General features: G+C 39.3%; 1 protein-coding gene across 1 annotated transcript in view; it reads right to left on the bottom strand.

Annotated features, from left to right (window-relative positions):
* Window positions 1-21766, bottom strand: part of LOC104846752 (phospholipid-transporting ATPase ABCA3-like) — a 160954-nt gene extending 139188 nt beyond the window's left edge. Inside the window, exons 1-4 of the mRNA XM_010598550.3 lie at window positions 21522-21766; window positions 20925-21189; window positions 18242-18369; window positions 16065-16215 (exon numbers count right to left, since the gene is read on the bottom strand). Of these exons, the coding sequence (XP_010596852.1) occupies window positions 16065-16215; window positions 18242-18369; window positions 20925-21189; window positions 21522-21581 (604 nt within the window). The 5' untranslated portion in view covers window positions 21582-21766. The remainder of the gene's footprint in view (window positions 1-16064; window positions 16216-18241; window positions 18370-20924; window positions 21190-21521) is intronic.
* Between the last annotated feature and the right edge of the window lie 1193 nt (window positions 21767-22959).

Raw genomic sequence — 22959 nt, 5'->3', positions numbered from 1 at the left:
ATTTAATTACATCATGGTCCACAAATACACTCTTATGATTTAGATCCTTTTTATTTACTGAGGCTTGCTTTATGGCCCACTCTTATGGTCTTGTGAAAGTGCTACGCACTTAAAAAAGAATATGTGTTTTTGTAGTGGTTGGGTGTAGTGTACACGCACACATCAACAGGTCAATGGGATGTATACCAAAAAAACCAAATTCACTGCCCTCAAGTTGGTTCTGACTCATAGTGACCCTATAAGACAGAGTAGAACTGCCTCATAGAGTTTCCAAGAAGTGCCTGGTAGATTTGAACTGACGACCTTTGGTTAGCAGCCATAGCTCTTAACCACTATGACACCAGGGTTTCCATGGGATGTATAGTGTGGTTCAAACCCTCTATTTACTGATTCTCTGTAACTTTAAAAAATTTTTGTGGTTGTTGTTAGCTGTTGCTGTTTTTAGCTGCCATTTCTTTAGGTCCCATCCTGACATTTTTTTTTCCCACTTCCTGACCTCTTTTGAATTAAGTAATTTTTAGTATTCCATCTCACCTCCTGGTTTGGCTTTTAACCTGTATTTCATTTTTTTTCCCCCTAATTTTTAGTGCTCAATCTAGACATTATAAAATGTATTCTTATTTTATCACAATCTACAGTGAATTAATATCAAAAAACTTTACAAAATATGTACAAATTTCTATGGAATAATTTTATTTACCCCCTTTTCTTTGTTCTATTTTTGTCAAATATTAACTCAACTTATATTTTAAATCCCATGATAACACTGTCATTAATTTTGCTTAATCAATAGTTTTTTAAAGAAATTAAGAAAAGGAAAATGTGTTATTTTATATTTACTCATATGTTTACCATTTCCACTGTCATTTATTCTTTCTCAGATAGGATCGCTATGAGTCAGAATTGACTCAACAGCAACTGGTTTTGTTTTTTTTGGTTTTTAATAGATATGTGTTTCCTTGGTATTATTTATCTGTGAAGACCTTTCCTTAGCATTTCTTGTCATGTTGCTCTGAAACATTAAGCTTTCATTTAACTGAAAATGTCTTTCTTTCACTCTTCTTTTCAAAGGATATTTTCAACAGATACAGAATCCCAGATTTCTGGAATTTTCTTCTTATTGGAATTTTAAGGATATTTTCCACTGTCACCTGGTTCCCATTGTTTCTGATGAGATGTCAGCAATCATTCTTATTGTGCACCCTCTCCTCATTTACTGACTTGGTTAGGTTCCAAAGACCAGGTCATTATGCAAAATCAGTGTTATGTGAAAATGAAGGATGATCACATCAGACCAGGAAATGGAACATGACTATTTCATCACATAAGTGCCAAATTACATCATTACATAACTGCCAAACCAAACTGCTAGCCAAGCTGACACAACCTTAACCATCACAGCCAGCATTCATTCTCACCTCACACCTCAGCATTCATTACTGCCAGACACACATCATTAATACACAAAATAGACAGTAGATTTTTTTTACTACTGTCGTAAATGCAAAACGTCAGATTAGTGAGGAGAAGGTATAATTCCTATGTATGCAATATGTCTCTTCTTTGTGTCAATTTGCACTTCAGATTTTCTCTTTATCCAAGGTCTTCTACAGTTTGACTATGAAGTGTATAGGTATGATTTTCTTTGTATTTATCCTGATTGGGGTTTGCTTAGCTTCTTTCCTCCACAAATTTATAATTTTAATCAATTATGAGAAATATTCAACAGTCCTTTAAACATGTTTTCAGCATCATTCTCTTTCTCCTTTTCATATAGTACCTCCAGTTACAAATATGTAATAGTATCATCTCACAGGTCAATGATGTTGTGTTCACTGTTTTAAATTAAGGTAAAATACACGTAACACATAATTAACCATTTTAAAGAGTACAATTCAGTGGCATTCAGTACACGTACAATGTTGTACAAACACAACCTCTATCTCATTCCAAAACATTTTCATCCTCCTTCCCCCCAAAAAAACTCCATACCCATTAAGCAGTTACTCCCCATTCTCACTTCTACTCTGCCCCTGGCAACGGCCAATCTGCTTTCTGTGTTTATGGATTTACCTATTCCGGATATTTCATATAAATGGGATCATACATAATGTTTTCAAGGTTCATCCACATTGTAGCATGTATGAGTAAGCACTTCATTTTTTTATGGCTGAATATTGTCAATCTGTTTCTCTCTCTGATTATGTGTCCTCAAATTTATTGACCCTTTATTTTGTTGTGTCCAATATGCTGGTAAACCCATCTGATGAATTTATTTTAGACATTTTATTTTTGTTCTAGAATTTCCATTTGTTTGTTTTAGCATTTGCAGTTTTAGGATGAAGTGTCCCACTTAAATAGCTCAAATATGTTTTGTATTGCTTTTGATATTGAGAGAACAATGCAAATGAAAGTAGAGTGAAACCTGTGAGAGCTGGAACTCAACAGGACTGCTTTGTTTTTCCAGGTCTTGCAAGGTTTCTGCCTTTGACAGTGTAGAGTCCTATCACTTTTCCATAATCTCTATTAGTGAAAAATATCTGAGGTTTTCTTCTCTGACAGTGTTCCACCTTACACAGGTTCTAGCTTTTGCAGGTTTTACTGTATAATTTTTGTTTGTTCCTCAAAGAGTGCTAGCCCCTTCCTCTGCCATACAGCTAGAATGAAGAGCTGATCATTCAAATTCCACAACAGTGTAACTGTACTGAATTTGGATTTCAGCTTTAATTAAATTGAGCTCACCTCTGCTTTTAAATCACCTCTGCCTAATCCCCCACATCCTGTGCCATGGCCAATGGACAGATATTTTTTCTTTGGTCAGGTTCTGAAGTAGAACAAGGCAGAACTACAGTTTCAGAGAGTTCTGATTTACCTGGGGATTCAATTCCATCAGGCTCCAGAGTAAAAACACTACAAGACTGCATGAACTCTCTCTGCTTTCTAGCCCACCTTCACTGCTGGCTACAGAGGAAAAAAAATGCTAGGGTTTAGGCAAGGGGAAACTGTCAAACTCAAACATTTATTTCTGATTTTTGGGCTCATCCACCAGTCCATACTATTGTTAAACACACAGCTGTTTCCAGATTATCTCTAAAAAGCATCTCCATGTATAGCTGGCACATTCATACCTATATCAAGCATTTGTACCAGGTACGGAAGCCAGAGCATCTCTCTGCTGGCCTATAAAGGGCTTGTCCCTCTCTGGAATTCAGTTCATCAAAGCTTCCTTGCATACAAGATTCTTCAATAGCATCATAGAAGAGTATTATTTTCATTTTATTCAGTTTTTTTTCTTGTTATTACCACAGAAGTAAAGGTCTTTCACGTCCTCCTACATACCAACATGAATCAAAAGTCTCTAATAATTCATTTTCAATGTATTTTACAAAAGTGCTAGAATACAATGGCTTGAAAAATTAAAAAAAAAAAAAACTAGACTTTACCAGAGTAGCACTGCCCTAAAGAACATTTGATTTATTGGGACAAGCAAAGGTTTCCCATGCAGCCATCCATGGAAGCCTAGATTGTGCCCCAATATTCTTTTGGAGGAAAGTATTGATAAGACCTTAAGTTCAAGATTATTTATTTCCCAAAAGATCCTTGTGATTGAAGACCAGAGTGAATATTCTCATTGATAGCATGGAGGATCATATTTACAACATTTAAATACATTTGTACTGCTTTTGATAACATACTAGGGAAAGTTTGGTGAAAAATTTAGTGAACTGACTCTGGACATACACTGTCTTTGTTCAAATCCAAACTCCAATGCTTGTGAACCACTTAACCATTAGCACAATTATATAATCTCTCTGAGCTTCAGATACTTTACCTGCAAAACCGATATAACGGGATCTACCTCATAGTACCCCCACGTGTCTGTCAGTTTGTCATACTGTGGGGGCTTGCGTGTTGTTGTGATGGTGGAAGCTATGCCACCAGTATTCAAATACCAGCAGGGTTACCCATGGCGAAAGGTTTCAGGTGAGCTTCCAGACTAAGATAGACTAGGAAGAAGGATCCAGCAGTCTACTTCTGAACTGCAGACATCCATTAATATCAGAACCTGGAATGTACGAAGCATGAGTCTAGGAAAATTGGAAGTCATCAAAAATGAAATGGAACGCATCAACATTGATATCCTAACCATTAGTGAGCTGAAATGGACTGGTATTGGTCATTCTGAATTGGACAATCATATGGTCTACTATGCCTGGAATGACAGCTTCAAGAGGAATAGCACTGCATTCATCATCAAAAAGAACATTTCAAGATCTATCCTGAAGTACAATGCTGTCAGTGATAAAATAACATCCATATGCCTACAAGGAAGACCAATTAATACAATTATTATTCAAATTTACACACCAACCACTAAGGCCAAAGATGAAAAAACTGAAGACTTTTACAAACTTCTGCTGTCTGAAATTGATCAAACATACAATCAGGATGCACTGGTAATTACTGGTGATTGGAATGTGGAAGTTGGAAACAAAGAAGAAGGATTGGTAGTTTGAAAATAAGGCCTGGTGATAGACATGATGCTGGAGATTGCATGATAGAATTTTGCAAGACCAACGACTTCTACATTGCAAATACCTTTTTTCACCAACATGAACAGCTACTATACACGTGGACTTCATCAGATGGACTACACAGGAATTAAATTGACTATATCTGTGGAAAGTGATGATGGAAAAGCTCAATATCATCAGTCAGAACAAGGCCTGGGGCCAGCTGCAGAACAGACCATCAATTGTTCCTACGCAAGCTCAAGCTGAAACTGAACAAAATTAGAACAAGTCCACAAGAGCCAAAGTATGACCTTGAGCATATGCCACTTGAGCTCAGGGACCATCTCAAGAATAGATCTGATGCACTGAACATTAACGGCCGAAGACCAGACAAGTTGTGGAAAGATATCAAGGACACCATACATGAAGAAAGCAAAAAATCATTAAAAAGACAGGAAAGAAAGAAAAGACCTAAATAGATGTCAAAAGAGACTCTGAAACTTGCTCTTGAACATCAAGTACCTAGAGCAAACAGAAGAAATGATGAAGTTAAAGAAGTGAACAGAAGATTTCAAAGGACTGCTCGAGAAGACAAAGTATTATAATGACACGTGCTAGAGTTAGAAAACCATCAGGGAGGAATATGCTTGGCATTTCTCAAGCTAAAAGAAGTGAAGAAAAAAAATCCAGGCCTCAAATTGCAATACTGAAGAATTCTACAGGGAAAATATTAACCAATGCAGGAAGCATCAAAAGAAGATGAAAGGAATACAGAGTCACTATACCAAAAGGAATTGGCTGATGTTCAGCCATTTCAGGAGGTAGCATATGATCAGGAACAGATGGTACTGAAGGAAGAATTCCAAGCTCCATTGGAGGCATTCGCAAAAAACAAGGCTCCAAGAATTAATGGAATATCAATCGAGACGTTTCAACAGATGGATGCAGTGCTGAAAGCACTCACTCATCTATGCCAAGAAATCTGGAAGGCAGCTACCTGGCCAGCCAACTGGAAGAGATCCATATTTATGCCTATTCCCAAGAAAGGTGATCCAACCCAATACGGAAATTATCAAACAACATCTTTAATATCACTCGTAAGTAAAATTTTGCTGAAGATTATTCAAAAGTGGCTGCAGCGGGAGCAGAGCCAAGATGGTGGACTAGGCAGACGCTACCTCGGAGCCCTCTTACAACAAAAACACGGAAAAACAAGTGAATCGATCACATACATAACAATCTACGAACCCTGAACAACAAACACAGATTTAGAGACAGAGAACAAACTAATACAGGGAAGCAGCGATTGTTTTCAGAGCCTGGAGCCAGCGTACCAGTCAGGTGCGGCACAAGCACAGAGAGCTGCTCCACCCCCCTGAACTAACCCCAGGAGGGGAACCAGCCGGTTCCGCGGGCGGCGTGGGACGCAGCCGGTAGAAGAAGTCCCCGGGAGGCAGTGACTGGTCTTGGAACGGGGAGAGCAGCATCCCAGCCAGGGAACCATCCCACCGGGATTTGGACTGGACGCAGCTATGGCATAAACACGGAGAGCTGCTCCACCCCCCTGAACTAACCCCGGAAGGGGGCCCAGCTGGGTCGCACGGGTGGCGTGGGACGCACCCGGTAGGAGAAGTCCCCGGGAGGCAGCGACTGGTATTGGAGCGGGGAGCACAGCGTCCCAGCCGGGATACTCGGTCACGGCACAAGCACGGGGAGCTGCTCCACCCACCTGAACTAACCCCGGGAGGCGGCCCAACTGGTTCTCGGAGGCGGCACGGCAACGCGGCTGGAGGGACGAGAAATCCTCGGGAGGCAGAGACTGATTTTGGAGTCGAGAGTGCACCGTCCCAGTAGGGGAGCCTTGACGCTGGGCGTGGGGCTGGAAGCAGAGGATCTGACCTTGACTCCAGCGGGCCAGACCCACCGGGGGCAATCTCCACACAGCCAGCACACATAGGTGACGCGCCCCGCGGGAATCTCAGATATAATAGTCATTCCAAGCAAGACAAGCAACTCTGGCTATATTCTGAAGTGCTACTCTCCTATCTCTCTGTTCCCTCCCCCACCCTCCCCAGGCGGCTTCATTAACATCCAAATAGCCTGAGCCAGAGGGAAAACTCTGATAGGGATCTGACTGCATTTGTTTTTTAGCGGATTTTCTGGAAAAACTAGTTTCCCAGTGATGGCTCGGAGACAACAATCCATATCAAACCACTTAAAGAAGCAGACCATGACAGCTTCTCCAACCCCCCAAACAAAAGAATCGAAATCTTTCCCAAATGAAGATACAATCCTGGAATTATCAGATACAGAATATAAAAAACTAATTTACAGAATGCTTCAAGACATCACAAATGAAATTAGGCTAACTGCAGAAAAAGCCAAGGAACACACTGATAAAACAGTTGAAGAACTCAAAAAGATTATTCAAGAACATAGTGGAAAAATTAGTAAGTTGCAAGAATCCATAGAGAGACAGCATGTAGAAATCCAAAAGATTAACAATAAAATTACAGAATTAGACAACGCAATAGGAAGTCAGAGAAGCAGACTCGAACAATCAGAATGTAGACTGGGACATCTGGAGGACCAGGGAATCAACACCAACATAGCTGAAAAAAAATCAGATAAAAGAATTAAAAAAATGAAGAAACCCTAAGAATCATGTGGGACTCTATCAAGAAGGATAACCTGCGGGTGATTGGAGTCCCAGAACAGGGAGGGGGGACAGAAAGCACAGAGAAAATAGTTGAAGAAATCCTGACACAAAACTTCCCTGACATCATGAAAGACGAAAGGATATCTATCCAAGATGCTCATCGAACCCCATTTAAGATTGATCCAAAAAGAAAAACACCAAGACATATTATCATCAAACTCACCAAAACCAAAGATAAACAGAAAATTTTAAAAGCAGCCAGGGAGAAAAGAAAGGTTTCCTTCAAGGGAGAATCAATAAGAATAAGTTCAGACTACTCAGCAGAAACCATGCAGGCAAGAAGGGAATGGGACGACATATACAGAACACTGAAGGAGAAAAACTGCCAGCCAAGGATCATATATCCAGCAAAACTCTCTCTGAAATATGAAGGCACAATTAAGATATTTACAGATAAACACAAGTTTAGAGAATTTGCAAAAACCAAACCAAAGCTACAAGAAATACTAAAGGATATTGTTTGGTCAGAGAACCAATAATATCAGATATCAGCACAACACAAGGTCACAAAACAGAACGTCCTCATATCAACTCAAATAGGGAAATCACAAAAACAAACAAATTAAGATTAATTAAAAAAAAATACACATAACAGGGAATCATGGAAGTCAATAGGTAAAAGATCAAAATAATCAAAAAGAGGGACTAAATACAGGAGGCATTGAACTGCCACATGGAGAGTGATACAAGGCGATATAGAACAATACAAGTTAGGTTTTTACTTAGAAAAATGGGGGTAAATAATAAGGTAACCACAAAAAGGTATAACAACTCTATAACTCAAGATAAAAGCCAAGAAAAACGTAACGACTCAACTAACATAAAGTCAAACACTATGAAAATGAGGATTTCACAATCTACTAAGAAAAACGTCTCAGCACAAAAAAGTATGTGGAAAAATGAAATTGTCAACAACACACATAAAAAGGCATCAAAATGACAGCACTAAAAACTTATTTATCTATAATTACGCTGAATGTAAATGGACTAAATGCACCAATAAAGAGACAGAGAGTCACAGACTGGATAAAGAAACACGATCCATCTATATGCTGCCTACAAGAGACACACCTTAGACTTAGAGACACAAACAAACTAAAACTCAATGGATGGAAAAAAATATATCAAGCAAACAATAAGCAAAAAAGAAGAGGAGTAGCAATATTAATTTCTGACAAAATAGACTTTAGACTTAAATCCACCACAAAGGATAAAGAAGGACACTATATAATGATAAAAGGGACAATTGATCAGGAAGACATAACCATATTAAATATTTATGCACCCAATGACAGGGCTGCAAGATACATAAATCAAATTTTAACAGAATTGAAAAGTGAGATAGACACCTCCACAATTATAGTAGGAGACTTCAACACACCACTTTCGGAGAAGGACAGGACATCCAGTAAGAAGCTCAATAGAGACACGGAAGATCTAATTACAACGATCAACCAACTTGACCTCATTGACTTATACAGAACTCTCCACCCAACTGCTGCAAAATATACTTTTTTTTCTAGCGCACATGGAACATTCTCTAGAATAGACCACATATTAGGTCATAAAACAAACCTTTGCAGAGTCCAAAACATCGAAATATTACAAAGCATCTTCTCAGACCACAAGGCAATAAAACTAGAGATCAATAACAGAAAAACCAGGGAAAAGAAATCAAATACTTGGAAAATGAACAATACCCTCCTGAAAAAAGACTGGGTTATAGAAGACATCAAGGAGGGAATGAGGAAATTCTTAGAAAGCAACGAAAATGAAAATACTTCCTATCAAACCCTCTGGGACACAGCAAAAGCAGTGCTCAGAGGCCAATTTCTATCGATAAATGCACACATACAAAAAGAAGAAAGAGCCAAAATCAGAGAACTGTCCCGACAACTTGAACAAATAGAAAGTGAGCAACAAAAGAACCCATCAGGCACCAGAAGAAAACAAATAATAAAAATTAGAGCTGAACTAAATGAATTAGAGAACAGAAGGACAATTGAAAGAATTAACAAAGCCAAAAGCTGGTTCTTTGAAAAAATTAACAAAATTGATAAACCATTGGCTAGACTGACTAAAGAAAAACAGGAAAGGAAACAAATAACCCGAATAAGAAACGAGAAGGACCACATCACAACAGAACCAAATGAAATTAAAAGAATCATTTCAGATTATTATGAAAAATTGTACTCTAACAAATTTGCAAACCTAGAAGAAATGGATAAATTCCTGGAAAAACACTACCTACCTAAACTAACACATTCAGAAGTAGAACAACTAAATAGACCCATAACAAAAAAAGAGATTGAAACGGTAATCAAAAAACTCCCAACAAAAAAAAGCCCTGGCCCGGACGGCTTCACTGCAGAGTTCTACCAAACTTTCAGAGAAGACTTAACACCACTACTACTAAAGGTATTTCAAAGCATAGAAAATGACGGAATACTACCCAACTCATTCTATGAAGCCACCATCTCCCTGATACCAAAACCAGGTAAAGACATTACAAAAAAAGAAAATTATAGACCTATATCCCTCATGAACATTGATGCAAAAATCCTCAACAAAATTCTAGCCAATAGAATCCAACAACACAGAAAAAAATAATTCACCATGATCAAGTGGGATTTATACCAGGTATGCAAGGCTGGTTTAATATCAGAAAAACCATTAATGTAATCCATCACATAAATAAAACAAAAGACAAAAACCACATGATCTTATCAATTGATGCAGAAAAGGCATTTGACGAAGTCCAACACCCAATTATGATAAAAACTCTTACCAAAATAGGAATTGAAGGAAAATTCCTCAACATAATAAAGGGCATCTATGCAAAGCCAACAGCCAATATCACTCTAAATGGAGAGAACCTGAAAGCATTTCCCTTGAGAACGGGAACCAGACAAGGATGCCCTTTATCACCGCTCTTATTCAACATCGTGCTGGAAGTCCTAGCCAGGGCAATTAGGCTAGACAAAGAAATAAAAGGTATCCGGATTGGCAAGGAAGAAGTAAAGTTATCACTATTTGCAGATGACATGATTATATACACAGAAAACCCTAAGGAATCCTCCAGAAAACTACTGAAACTAATAGAAGAGTTTGGCAGAGTCTCAGGTTATAAAATAAACATACAAAAATCACTTGGATTCCTCTACATCAACAAAAAGAACACCGAAGAGGAAATCACCAAATCAATACCATTCCCAGTAGCCCCCAAGAAGATAAGATACTTAGGAATAAATCTTACCAAGGATGTAAAAGACCTATACAAAGAAAACTACAAAGCTCTACTACAAGAAATTCAAAAGGACATACTTAAGTGGAAAAATATACCTTGCTCATGGATAGGAAGACTTAACATAGTAAAAATGTCTATTCTACCCAAAGCCATCTATACATTTAACGCACTTCTGATCCAAATTCCAATGTCATATTTTAAGGGGATAGAGAAACAAATCACCAATTTCATATGGAAGGGAAAGAAGCCTCGGATAAGCAAAGCTTTACTGAAAAAGAAGAAGAAAGTGGGAGGCCTCACTTTACCTGATTTCAGAAGCTATTATACAGCCACAGTAGTCAAAACAGCCTGGTACTGGTACAACAACAGGCACATAGACCAATGGAACAGAATTGAGAACCCAGACATAGATCCATCCACGTATGAGCAGCTGATATTTGACAAAGGACCAGTGTCAATTAATTGGGGAAAAGAAAGCCTTTTTAGCAAATGGTGCTGGCATAACTGGATATCCATTTGCAAAAAAATGAAACAGGACCCATACCTTACACCATGCACAAAAACTAACTCCAAGTGGATCAAAGACCTAAACATAAAGACTAAAACGATAAAGATCATGGAAGAAAAAATAGGGACAACCCTAGGAGCCCTAATACAAGGCATAAACAGAATACAAAACATTACCAAAAACGATGAAGAGAAACCCGATAACTGGGAGCTCCTAAAAATCAAACACCTATGCTCATCTAAAGACTTCACCAAAAGAGTAAAAAGACCACCTACAGACTGGGAAAGAATTTTCAGCTATGACATCTCCGACCAGCGCCTGATCTCTAAAATCTACATGATTCTGTCAAAACTCAACCACAAAAAGACAAACAACCCAATCAAAAAGTGGGCAAAGGATATGAACACACATTTCACTAAAGAAGATACTCAGGCAGCCAACAGATACATGAGAAAATGCTCACGATCATTAGCCGTTAGAGAAATGCAAATTAAAACTACGATGAGATTCCATCTCACACCGGCAAGGCTGGCATTAATCCAAAAAACACAAAATAATAAATGTTGGAGAGGTTGTGGAGAGATTGGAACTCTTATACACTGCTGGTGGGAATGTAAAATGGTACAACCACTTTGGAAATCTATCTGGCGTTATCTTAAACAGTTAGAAATAGAACTACCATACAACCCAGAAATCCCACTCCTCGGAATATACCCTAGAGATACAAGAGCCTTCATACAAACAGATATATGCACGCCCATGTTTATTGCAGCTCTGTTTACAACAGCAGAAAGTTGGAAGCAACCAAGGTGTCCATCAACAGATGAATGGGTAAATAAATTGTGGTATATTCACACAATGAATACTACGCATCGATAAAGAACAGTGACGAATCTGTGAAATGTTTCATAACATGGAGGAACCTGGAAGGCATTATGCTGAGCGAAATTAGTCAGAGGCAAAAGGACAAATATTGTATAAGACCACTATTATAAGATCTTGAGTAATAGTAAACTGAGAAGAACACATACTTTTGTGGTTACGAGGGGGGGAGGGAGGGAGGGTGGGAGAGGGTTTTTTATTGATTAATCAGTAGATAAGAAATGCTTTAGGTGAAGGGAAAGACAACACTCAATACATGGAAGGTCAGCTCAATTGGACTGGACCAAAAGCAAAGAAGTTTCCGGGATAAAATGAATGCTTCAAAGGTCAGCGGAGCAAGGGCGGGGGTCTGGGGAACATGGTTTGCGGGGACTTCTAAGTCAATTGGCAAAATAATTCTATTATGAAATCATTCTGCATCCCACTTTGAAATGTGGCATCTGGGGTCTTAAATGCTAACAAGCGGCCATCTAAGATGCATCAATTGGTCTCAACCCACCTGGAACAAAGGAAAATGAAGAACACCAAGGCCACACGACAACTAAGAGCCCAAGAGACAGAAAGGGCCACATGAACCACAGACCTACATCATCCTGAGACCAGAAGAACTAGTTGGTGCCCGGCCACAATCGATGACTGCCCTGACAGGGAGCACAGCAGAGGACCCCTGAGGGAGCAGGAGATCAGTGGGATACAGACCCCAAATTCTCATAAAAAGACCAAACTTAATGGTCTGACTGAGACTAGAGGAATCCCGGCGGCCATGGTCCCCAGACCTTCTGTTGGCACAGGACAGGAACCATGCCCAAAGACAACTCATCAGACATGAAAGGGACTGGTCAGCGGGTAGGAGAGAGATGCTGATGAAGAGTGAGCTAATTATATCAGGTGGACACTTGAGATTCTGTTGGCAACTCTTGTCTGGAGGGGGGATGGGAGGATAGAGAGAGAGAGAAGCCGGCAAAATTGTCACGAAAGGAGAGACTGAAAGGGCTGACTCAAGAAGGAGAGAGCAAGTGGGAGTAGGGAGTGAGATGTATGTAAACTTATATGTGACAGACTGATTGGATTTCTAAACGTTCACTTGAAGCTTAATAAAAGTTAAAAAAAAAAAAAGTGGCTGCAGCGCTACATTGACAGGGAACTGCCAGAAATTCAAGCTGGATTCAGAAGAGGAGGTTGAACTAGGGATATCATTGCTTACGTCATTTGGATCCTGGCTGAAAGCAGAGAATACCAGAAAGATGTTTACCTATATTTTATTGATTATGCAAAGGCATTTGACTGTGTGGATCATAACAAATTATGGATAACACTATGAGGAATGAAAATTCCAGGACACTTAATTGTGCTCATGAGGAACCTGTATGTGCATCAAGAAGCAGTTTTTTTAACAGAACAAGGGGATGCTGTGCGGTTTAAAGTCAGGAAAGATATGCCTCAGGGTTGTATCCTTTCACCAGGCTTATTCAATCTGTATGCCGAGCAAATAAGCCCAGGAACTGAACTATATGAACAAGAACGTGGCATTAGGATTAGAGGAAGACTCGTTAACAACCTGTGTTATGCAGATGACGCGACCTTGCTTATTGATGAACACTTGAAGCATTTACTGATGAAGATCAAAGACCACAGCCTTCAGTATGGATTCACATCAACATAAAGAAAACAAAAATCCTCACAACTGGACCAATAAGCAACCATCATGATTAATGAAGAAAAGACTGAAGTTGTCAAAGATTTCATTTTACTTGGATCCACAATCAACACCCACGGAAGCAGCAGTCAAGAAATCAAAAGAAGCATTGCATTGAGCAAATCTGCTGCAAAAGACCTCTTTAAAGTGTTAAAAAGCAAAGATGTCACCTTGAAAACTAAGGTGGGCCTGACCCAAGCCATGGTGTTTTCAATCACCTCATATGCATTTGAAAGCTGGACGATGAATAAGACAGACCAAAGAAGAACTGACGCCTTTGAATTGTGATGTTAGCAAAGAATATTCTACATACCATGGGCTCCCAAAAGAGCGAACAAATCTGTCTTGAAAGAAGTATAACCAGAATGCTCCTTAGAAGCAAGGATGGCGAGATTATATCTCACACACTTTGGACATGTTATTAGCAGGGATCAGTCCCTGGAGACGGACGTGATGCTTGGTAAAGTAGAGGGTCAGCAAAAAAAATGGAAGACCTGAACAGTGGCTGCATCAATGGGCTCAGGCGTAACAATGACTGTGAGGATGGTGTAGGACAGGGCAGCGTTTGCTTCTGTTTTACATAGGGTACTATGAGTCGGAGCAACCTCTATGGCACTTAACAACAACAACATCTCATTGTAGTTTGGAATCAAAGTAAGCACTCAAAAATTTTAGTTATTATTGTCGGAAAAGAACTTAGGAGTAAAAGAGATATTACTTAATAGTAATGTCTTTCTATTTAGGACTATTGTGTAAATCAACACAGAGCCCTGGTGGCACAGGGCTGACAACAAAAATGTCATTAGTTCCATTCCACCAGTCGCACCTTGAAAACCCTATAAAGTGGTTCTACTCTGTCCTACAGGGTCATTGTGAGTCGGAATTGACTCGATGGCAACAGGTACAGTTTTTGGTGTAAATCAAGGTTATATTAAGGTTAAGAGTTTATGGAAACAAGTAGGTAATTCAAAAATAAAAACAGTGCTTAAGTGTTTTAATTAATTCATATATTTTATTTTTACTTCATATCATGTACATATTTAAGTATGTGTACACACAGACACATGCACGTGCGCACCCACGCACACACAATTAGTATCCTCAGTGAACAGGGCTGAGTTAGCCGTGTGCCTTAGTTCATGATACATTGGTTCTTGTGCTTTAACTTGTTTTGTTATTTATTTTCTTATATTCCTATATCCCTGTCCCTCTCCCCTGCCCATTGGCAACCATTCTAATGTGTTTGATGACTATGTTTGTATGTGTTCTTCTAAAATGTGTAGCTATTTTGCTTGCATATATTTTAATTAATGTAAATAAAATTGTGTTATATATTTTATTCACTTAGTTCTATGTTTTTAAGATGCTCTACGTATATGTCCAAATCAATCTTTCTAATCGGTTGCCCTGATTCTCTCCAATTCCTTGCTACCACAACAACACTGCCATGAACATTCTTACAGATCCATAGAGTTTCTTTAGGGTCTTTCCCTAGGAGCATATTCTTAATTTGATTACCACTGACAGACAACAACGTATGCATCCTCCCTTTAGCAGGGCATTTGGGTTTCTACATCCTCACATCCTTGGCAAATTTTAGTATTTTCCAGCTTTCTGATTTTTTTTACCAGACTGATTCTTGTAAGGTAATACCCCAGACTAAGCTCACAATGAAGCAACATAAATTGGAAAAGACACCAGATTCCTTTTTAAATGTTATGGCTGGAAAAACAATGTACAAAATATAACACACAACACAATCTATCCAACTAACATAGTAACTGCTTTCATATTTGGACATCTATTCCAGTTTTGTGCTAATGAATATGTAGTAGTTATAATTTCATAATAGAGTTCTGGACTTTGTTTTTTCAGAAAATTTCACGATGATTATTTTTAATGACTGCACAATGGTCTGTCAAGTTATATTTCATAATTTTGTTAGTCATTTACCTTGTTTAAAGATGTAGGTTGTTTCAAATTTTTAAGAAAGATGCTGAATTATTTCTTTCATTGAATAATTTCCTCAAGGTAGTTTGCATTATTGTTGGTAAAAACAAGGCCCCACACTAAAGACTTTTTAATGGCAGTTTGTAAAATAAATTTTAAATTAAAAATTACTATGGTTATATTAATAACTGTTCATCAACCCAACAGAATAACATACCGTTATAATGAATCAGGCTGTGTCAGTCACTAGAAATGTGTACGTTAGGTCTTTCAAGTCAAAATTTCACAAGTAAATCTACTAAAATATAAGAATATACAATGGTAATGATCAATAAAGAATAAAAGGTTATATAAATACCTTGTTCAAATATACAGGATTTTTTGAAAAGTGTTTTGGACACTGAAAATTTAAATTAAAAAAATCACCCATGGTAAGTTAAAAACAAACAGCTTTCATCACAAGGTTGAACAAATATAAGTATAAATATGCACCGTCCCTTACTACACAACTGGGATATTAAAATAAGTATGCTTAAGGTTTTGCTTACCAGGCGCTCCCCCAGTAGCGTCACCTTTGACTCTGGGTCCTACAGAAGAACTCCATGGAAAGAGAAAAGCTGTATTCCAGCTTCTAACAAAAAACTGATTCGCAAAAGTACTGTTCCTCTGCAAACAACTAAAGCGCAGATAATATTTTACCTAGAAAGACAATAGAAACAAACAATATCTATAAACTCCCCCCCAAAAAATTGATCAAAAATGAGAGACAAAATGAAGTTAAAGTGCAAAAGGGAATATGTGATTTGGGAGGTGGTCTAACAAGTGCCAAAGTGGATTCTGGACATCAGAAGTGAGAGTACGAGCTCACGTGCTCTGGCCATGTGTCATCTAAGTCTGCTTCCTTTAAATCTGTCCTCTCTCAAGTTCATGACATTTTTTATTTAAGTGTCAACAACACTTGGATGTATATTGCAGGTCTGCAGTAAGCAAACATGGTGGCACCTTACATATTACTATGAATGTATTTTTTCCTAAACAGACAGCTGGCATGTATACCGAAATGAAATACACCAACAGGTGTTATTCATTTCTCCTCCCATTATGTTATTCAAGTGTCCTGGGACAACAATCTCTTCCTCTTCTAAAAGTGACCGTAAATAATAAAGAATCCTACAGGAGAACAGAGGAGGAATGCGATGAAATGTAAATTCGGAATGCTGCGTATTTTAATTATTAAATGAAAAGATAATTCCAGAGAGCTGAGTAAACCTCAAGGTACATCACTCTGGGCCTAAGCAGCTTCATAAGTCAACAAATAATACACCAAAAGTTGCCCAAAGTCAGAAGGGTCAGACTAGAAAAATCAGTAAGATCATCAGGGAAAGGTCTAGTTAAAAACACATATTTAGTTATCAAGATAAAAAATTTTAGGCACTTACTAGGTAACATGATCAAGGATTAAGCCATAGCCCCTGTGCCTCAAGGAGATCAAATTCTGGCTGAGGAAACATATATTTTTATAATACAGTAAAATTCAGTGGTAGAGATACGTATAGGGTATAATAAGAGTATGACGGAAGAAAGGAGTGGGTGTGGTCAGGCGAGACTGTACAAGGAGTCACAGCAGCAGAGTCTTAAAGGATAAGTAAGAGTAAGCCAAGTGAAAGGGGCAGGGACAGGGAGATGATACAAGGCAGAGGAGAATGAAATTCAAAGCCGTACCCAAAACATTTTGACCAAGCTTTTTGCACATTGCTGAGCCTACACCAGCATCAGCCTACACTGAGTCAGTAATTTGAGGGAAGTGGACACATATGGAAAGACTGAGGCAGTGCTGGACAGAATAAAAAGGTACCTACAGCCCTAAGTGGTTTCCTTACCTTTTCCTTCCATTGATAGCTATCTCTATCCTAAATGCAGAATTTGGCTCCATGCATGTATATACTATAACCTATTGCCACTGAATCGATTCCGACTCATAGCGACTCTACAGGACAGAGTAGAATTGCCCCATAACATTTCCAAGGAGCAGCTGGTGGGATTCAAACTGCCGACCTTTTGGTTAGCAGCCAAGCTCTTAAGCACTGCACCACCAGGGGTCCATATATACCATATTTTGGTTATTTCCCTCAACACCAGGTAACATGTCTGTAGGATCTAATAAAGAGACATCAAGTCAAAGCACTGTCCTTCTCTCTTCTCCTTGTGGGCTGCTATCAGAATCTTCCTTGGTGTCTGCAGATTCCATAATTCTGATTCAGCCTGGCTAAGCCTTAGAGTTATTTTCTAGATTTTGCTGTAGGAGAGAAATTACATGTTTCACTCAAAAAAGGACATTTTCCATGTTGGGATCCCTGCTGGCGAAGATGTATCTGCTTTATCACGTCAGGTCCACTGACCTTGGAAATGTGTATTTACTTCATCATCATCTGCAGGGCTGGAGGCAGCTGCCATGTCAGATACAGCAGTAAAAGTAATATCCTAGTTGTCACTGTTTCTCATAATTCAGTGGTAGGCAGTGAATACAATTCTTTCCTCATCAGCACTGGCGAAAGTGCACAGATGCTGAAGTTAATTAAATTTGGATTCAAACTCCTGCTCTGCCAATGTACAAGCACTATGATCTTGGGCAAGTTAATTTCCCCACATACAATGATACCTCTACTTCATTAAATTCCTGGAACTGGAAGTACAATTACAAGGCTTCTACACAAAACTTTCTCACCTGAAGGGGCAGGGGATCATTGCTATCTTTGAACTCATGGTCAAAAACAACAGCAGCAAACATTTTTTTAGAGTTATTTTCATACTTAAGGTGCTCCTCAAAATCGCTTTCTGAAGAAAAGCCTTGAACTGTAGAGAGACAAAAACATGTGAGTTGGCCACACAAAGGAAAAACCTCTGAAAGCCCTCCTATCTGTAAGACAGACTACGATTTTACATGGATGAAAGGCTATCAAAATAAATTTCACAACAATGTTGCTCAAATATCAGCCCAGCAAACTACTTAATTAATATTTGGAGTGCACAACAATTTTTAGGAGTTTTAAAAACTTTTATCACAAGTTCAAAATAATAATTGCTGTAATAACTGCACATTAAAGTACACTTCAACATGAACCAGAGACCTACATCATCCTGAGACCAGAAGAACTAGTTGGTGCCCGGCCACAATCGATGACTGCCCTGACAGGGAGCGCAACAGAGAACTCCTGAGGGAGCAGGAGATCAGTGGGATGCAGACCCCAAATTCTCATAAAAAGACCATACTTGATGGTCTGACTGAGACTAGAGGAATCCCGGCAGCCATGGTCCCCAGACCTTCTGTTGGCACAGGACAGGAACCACCCCCGAAGACAACTCATCAGACATGAAAGGGACTGGTCAGCGGGTGGGAGAGAGATGCTGATGAAGAGTGAGCTAATTAAATCAGGTGGACACTTGAGAGTGTGTTGGCAACTCTTGTCTGGAGGGGGGATGGGAGGATAGAGAGAGAGGGAAGCTGGCAAAATTGTCATGAAAGGAGAGACTGAAAGGGCTGACTCAATAGGGGGAGAGTAAGTGGGAGTAGGGAGTAAGATGTATGTAAACTTATATGTGACAGACTGATTGGATTTGTAAACGTTCACTTGAAGCTTCATAAAAGTTAATTAAAAAAAAAAGTACACTTCAATATGAGGGATGCTTCAAACTCTTTCTGAAATTTCCATCTTGAAGGAAAATAAGAACAAAATTAATCAATGTAGCCTATGCAAAGTCATAAACATGGGAATCTATAATGTCTGAATAAAAAACACCCAGAATTTAGAGAATGCAACCACTTTACAAGTTCAATTGGCTTAACATAGTTTATAAAGAAAATGTTATGTATTCTACTTTGGTGAGTAGCATCTGGGACCTTAAAAGCCTGTGAGCGCCCATCTAAGATACTCCACTGGTCTCACCCCTTCGGGAGCAAGGGAGAATAAAGAAAACTAAAGACACAAGTGAAAGATTAGTCCAAAGGACTAATGGACCACAACTACCACCAGACTGAGTTCAGTATGGCTACCATCAATGACTGCTCTGAAAGGGAGCACAATAGAGGGTCCTGGACAGAGGTGCAGACAGATGTGGAACAAAATTCTAACTCACAAAAAAAGACTTGGCTGACAGAGCCTGGAGAAACCTGAGAGTACAGCCCCTAGACACCCTTTTAGCTCAGTAATGAAGTCACTCCTGATGTTCACCCTTCAGCCGAAGATTAGACAGGCCCAAAAACTAAACAAGACTAATGGGACACACCAGCCCAAGGGCAAGAACTAGAAGGCAGGAGGAGAAAGGAAAGCTGATAAGGGGGAATCCAAGGTCAAGAATGGGAAGTATTGATATGTCGTGGAGTGGTCACCAATGTTACAAAACAATGTGCATTGTTTAATGAAAAGCTAGTTTGTCCTGTAAACCTCCATCTAAAGTACAATAATAAAAAGAAAAAAAAAAAAAGGTCTGCCTTGAGCGTGATGCTCTTTTAAGATCTATATGGGATCAAATTGACAAAAGCAACTCGAAAGATTTGGTAGGAACTTTAGGGGGGAATGAGGGAGGAACAACTGAGAGAAGGGGGGTGAGAATACGTATCTCTTCCAGTCAGTTGGCTAGGTAGCTGTCTTCCAAATTTCTTGGCATAGACAAGTGAGCACTTCCAGCATTGCATGTGTATGTATGTATGCATATATAGATATATATATATATATACACACACACACATAGAAAAAGAGAGGCAGGAGAAGAACACAGAAACAGGGGAGGGGGAGAAACAGAGACAGAGACTGATTTATTTTTGAAGAATTGGCTCACCCAATTGTGGGGGCTGGCAAATCCAAAATCTGTAAGTCACGCCAGAGGCTGGAAATTCAGGCAGTCTTATGTCCCAGGGGGTGAGGGAGAGAGTTAGGAATTCTAGCAAGATATTTATTTACAGTCTGGAGGCAGAATACTCCTTCGTGCATCCTCCGTTTTTACTCTTGAGTCCTTTAACTAATTAGACGAGGCCTACCCACATTATGCAGGGTAACATGCTTTATTTAAGACCAACTGACTTAGTCACATGTGAATACTTCATAACAACATCTAGACTAATGTTTGACTAAAAAACTGGGCACCGTAGCCTAGCCAAATAAAAATTTTTTTTTTTTTTTTAAATAGACACGTAAAATTAACTGTCACAGTCTTTAATGAGGATATATTTTACATGAATTTAACTCTCAAATTGAACAAAGTCCATAATATTATATTTAGGATTAATATCTTGTTATGAGGATGTTGTACAAGATTGTACTTGAGAGGTTAAGGTCCAGTTACAAAGGTTATGGGTGTCTCCTCTAAAACAACTTAATAATTACATTTTTAAAAAAACCTTAATTTCTAACCTTTAAAATCGATGTCTAAATCGTTTTTCACATGTTCAATAATTTCCTTTACCACAACACTTCTGGAAGGCAGATAAGCCAAACGCCATGGGCTTTGAAAAAGGGTGGGACTTCTGAGGAATTCAGGTACATCACTGACAGGCAGAGCAGGGTAACGGAGAGGTCCGGAGTCTTTTGCACCCACAAAGTAGCGTGTCATCAAAAGGATACCAGCAAATAGTAACATCAGCAGAATTTCCACAGCTAAAGCAATAAAACGCCGCCTCTGGAAGAGGGGGGGAAACAAAAACAGAATTGTGTTAATTATCCTAAGAGGTCATTAACTTTGCAAATGGCTAGTTCCTTTATATCAACTTTCTTCCAGCTTCACTCTATAATAACAACAGTTCCTTGGGCTGTCTTTTCTGTCCTTTCTACATGTCATTCCGCTATTACTTCACTCTGTGAGTATTCTTTAGATTTGACAGAGATACCCCCAGCCCCGGAACTGAAAAAAATAAAAACAGTGTGAATGAAAATGCACTGATGGAGTCGTTACAGTTTTCTCCTGTGGCCTCTCAGCCACTGCAACAATTTCCCAAAGCTAGCTCAACCTACCTTTAAAGTAAAATTCTTCCAGAGAAGAACCGCAAATGAGTTTAGTCCTGACAAATCCATTCTTCTAAAAGCAGTGGAAGTTCAACTCTATGGAGGGAGTACAGGTTGAAAAAAAGAAAATTATCTAACAAAATGTAAATTTTGTACAAGTAAGAGGATTATTTCATTATCCTACTTTATTCTGTAATAAAGCTTAAAAGCTGACAACCAAAAAATAATTATTTGAAATAAAGAAAACATTTGAAATGTTTATTACACCTTTAACTTTAATTTTTTCAACATCTTTTGAGCTTCTAATATGTATAAAACACAAAGCAATGAAAAAGCAAAGATCATTAAGTGTTGTTGCAAGTTTCCAGGTAAATTTGGCCATTCTTCTTGTTGTGTGCACTCAAGTTGATTCCAACTCATAGAACGGAGTAGAACTGCCTCATAGGGTTTCCTAGGCTGTAATCTTTACAGGAGCAGATCACCAAGTCTTTTCTCCTGCAAAATTGCTCGTGGGTTTGAACTACTGACCTTTTGGTTAGTAGCCAAGTGCTTAAACATTGTGCCACCAGGACTCCTTAATTTGGCCATTAGCTTTTCCAGTTCTGATTAATACAGTAATTAAGAGAGCAGTTAGCATCAGGGAGGGCTGGAGGCCTGGGGCTAGTTGTAGGGGAGGAGGCAGCCACTTCAGAGCCTCAGGAGACAGAGAAGACAGTTATTCAGGAATGGGAGTCCAAAGGGAGGGAAAGCTGTAGATGATCTGGGAAAAGATGTCCTGGGGAAAGCTGTGTTGAAAGTGCCTGCAGGATCCCAGAAGCAGAACAACACTCTGCTGGCTCCTGGAAAGGACACCCCTGACCTCTGTGAGGGTGCTGCCTCTACATGAGCTGAGGGAGCCTAGGGTGCCCTAGTTTGTGTGGAAGGAGGGAAGGCAGTGAGAGACAGGAGGAGGTGGAAAAGACATGAAGGTTCCCATGCCTGAAAGAGAGGATGTGGCCTTGGGCATTTGTTGCCCTGGAAATGATCAGAAAGGAAGACTGTGGGGTACAGGTTGGCTGGGAGGGTAGACCTTGAACTTGCTGATACCAGCACTGCCCTCCCCCCTCCCCCGCCGCCTTTTTTTCATTAGACAAAGGGTTGTGAATCCACCTGGGGATGAGGCCTGGTGTCCTAGAAACTGAATTTAGCTTCACGGGGCTGACAGCTCAGCAACCAGGCCAGGCCAGGCCAGGTCTGAGTGTCAGGACAGGCCCCTGGTCAGAGATGAGGGGAGAATGAGTGATCCAAGAGGTAGGTGCCATCCTAACTGGTTACTGGGGTGCCACCTAATGTGCCTGACAGGCAGGGGCTGCTGAAGCAGGATGTCTGTGTGTCTGTGGGCAAAACTGACCAATGCCTTATTTTCCAGATGGCATTGCTCCCCTCTGGACTTCCTTCTCTTGGTTTG

This window comes from Loxodonta africana, chromosome 12 (assembly GCF_030014295.1).
Source record: "Loxodonta africana isolate mLoxAfr1 chromosome 12, mLoxAfr1.hap2, whole genome shotgun sequence".
NCBI classification, from domain to species: Eukaryota; Metazoa; Chordata; class Mammalia; order Proboscidea; family Elephantidae; genus Loxodonta; species Loxodonta africana.
This window is presented reverse-complemented; position numbering and strand designations above follow the sequence as displayed.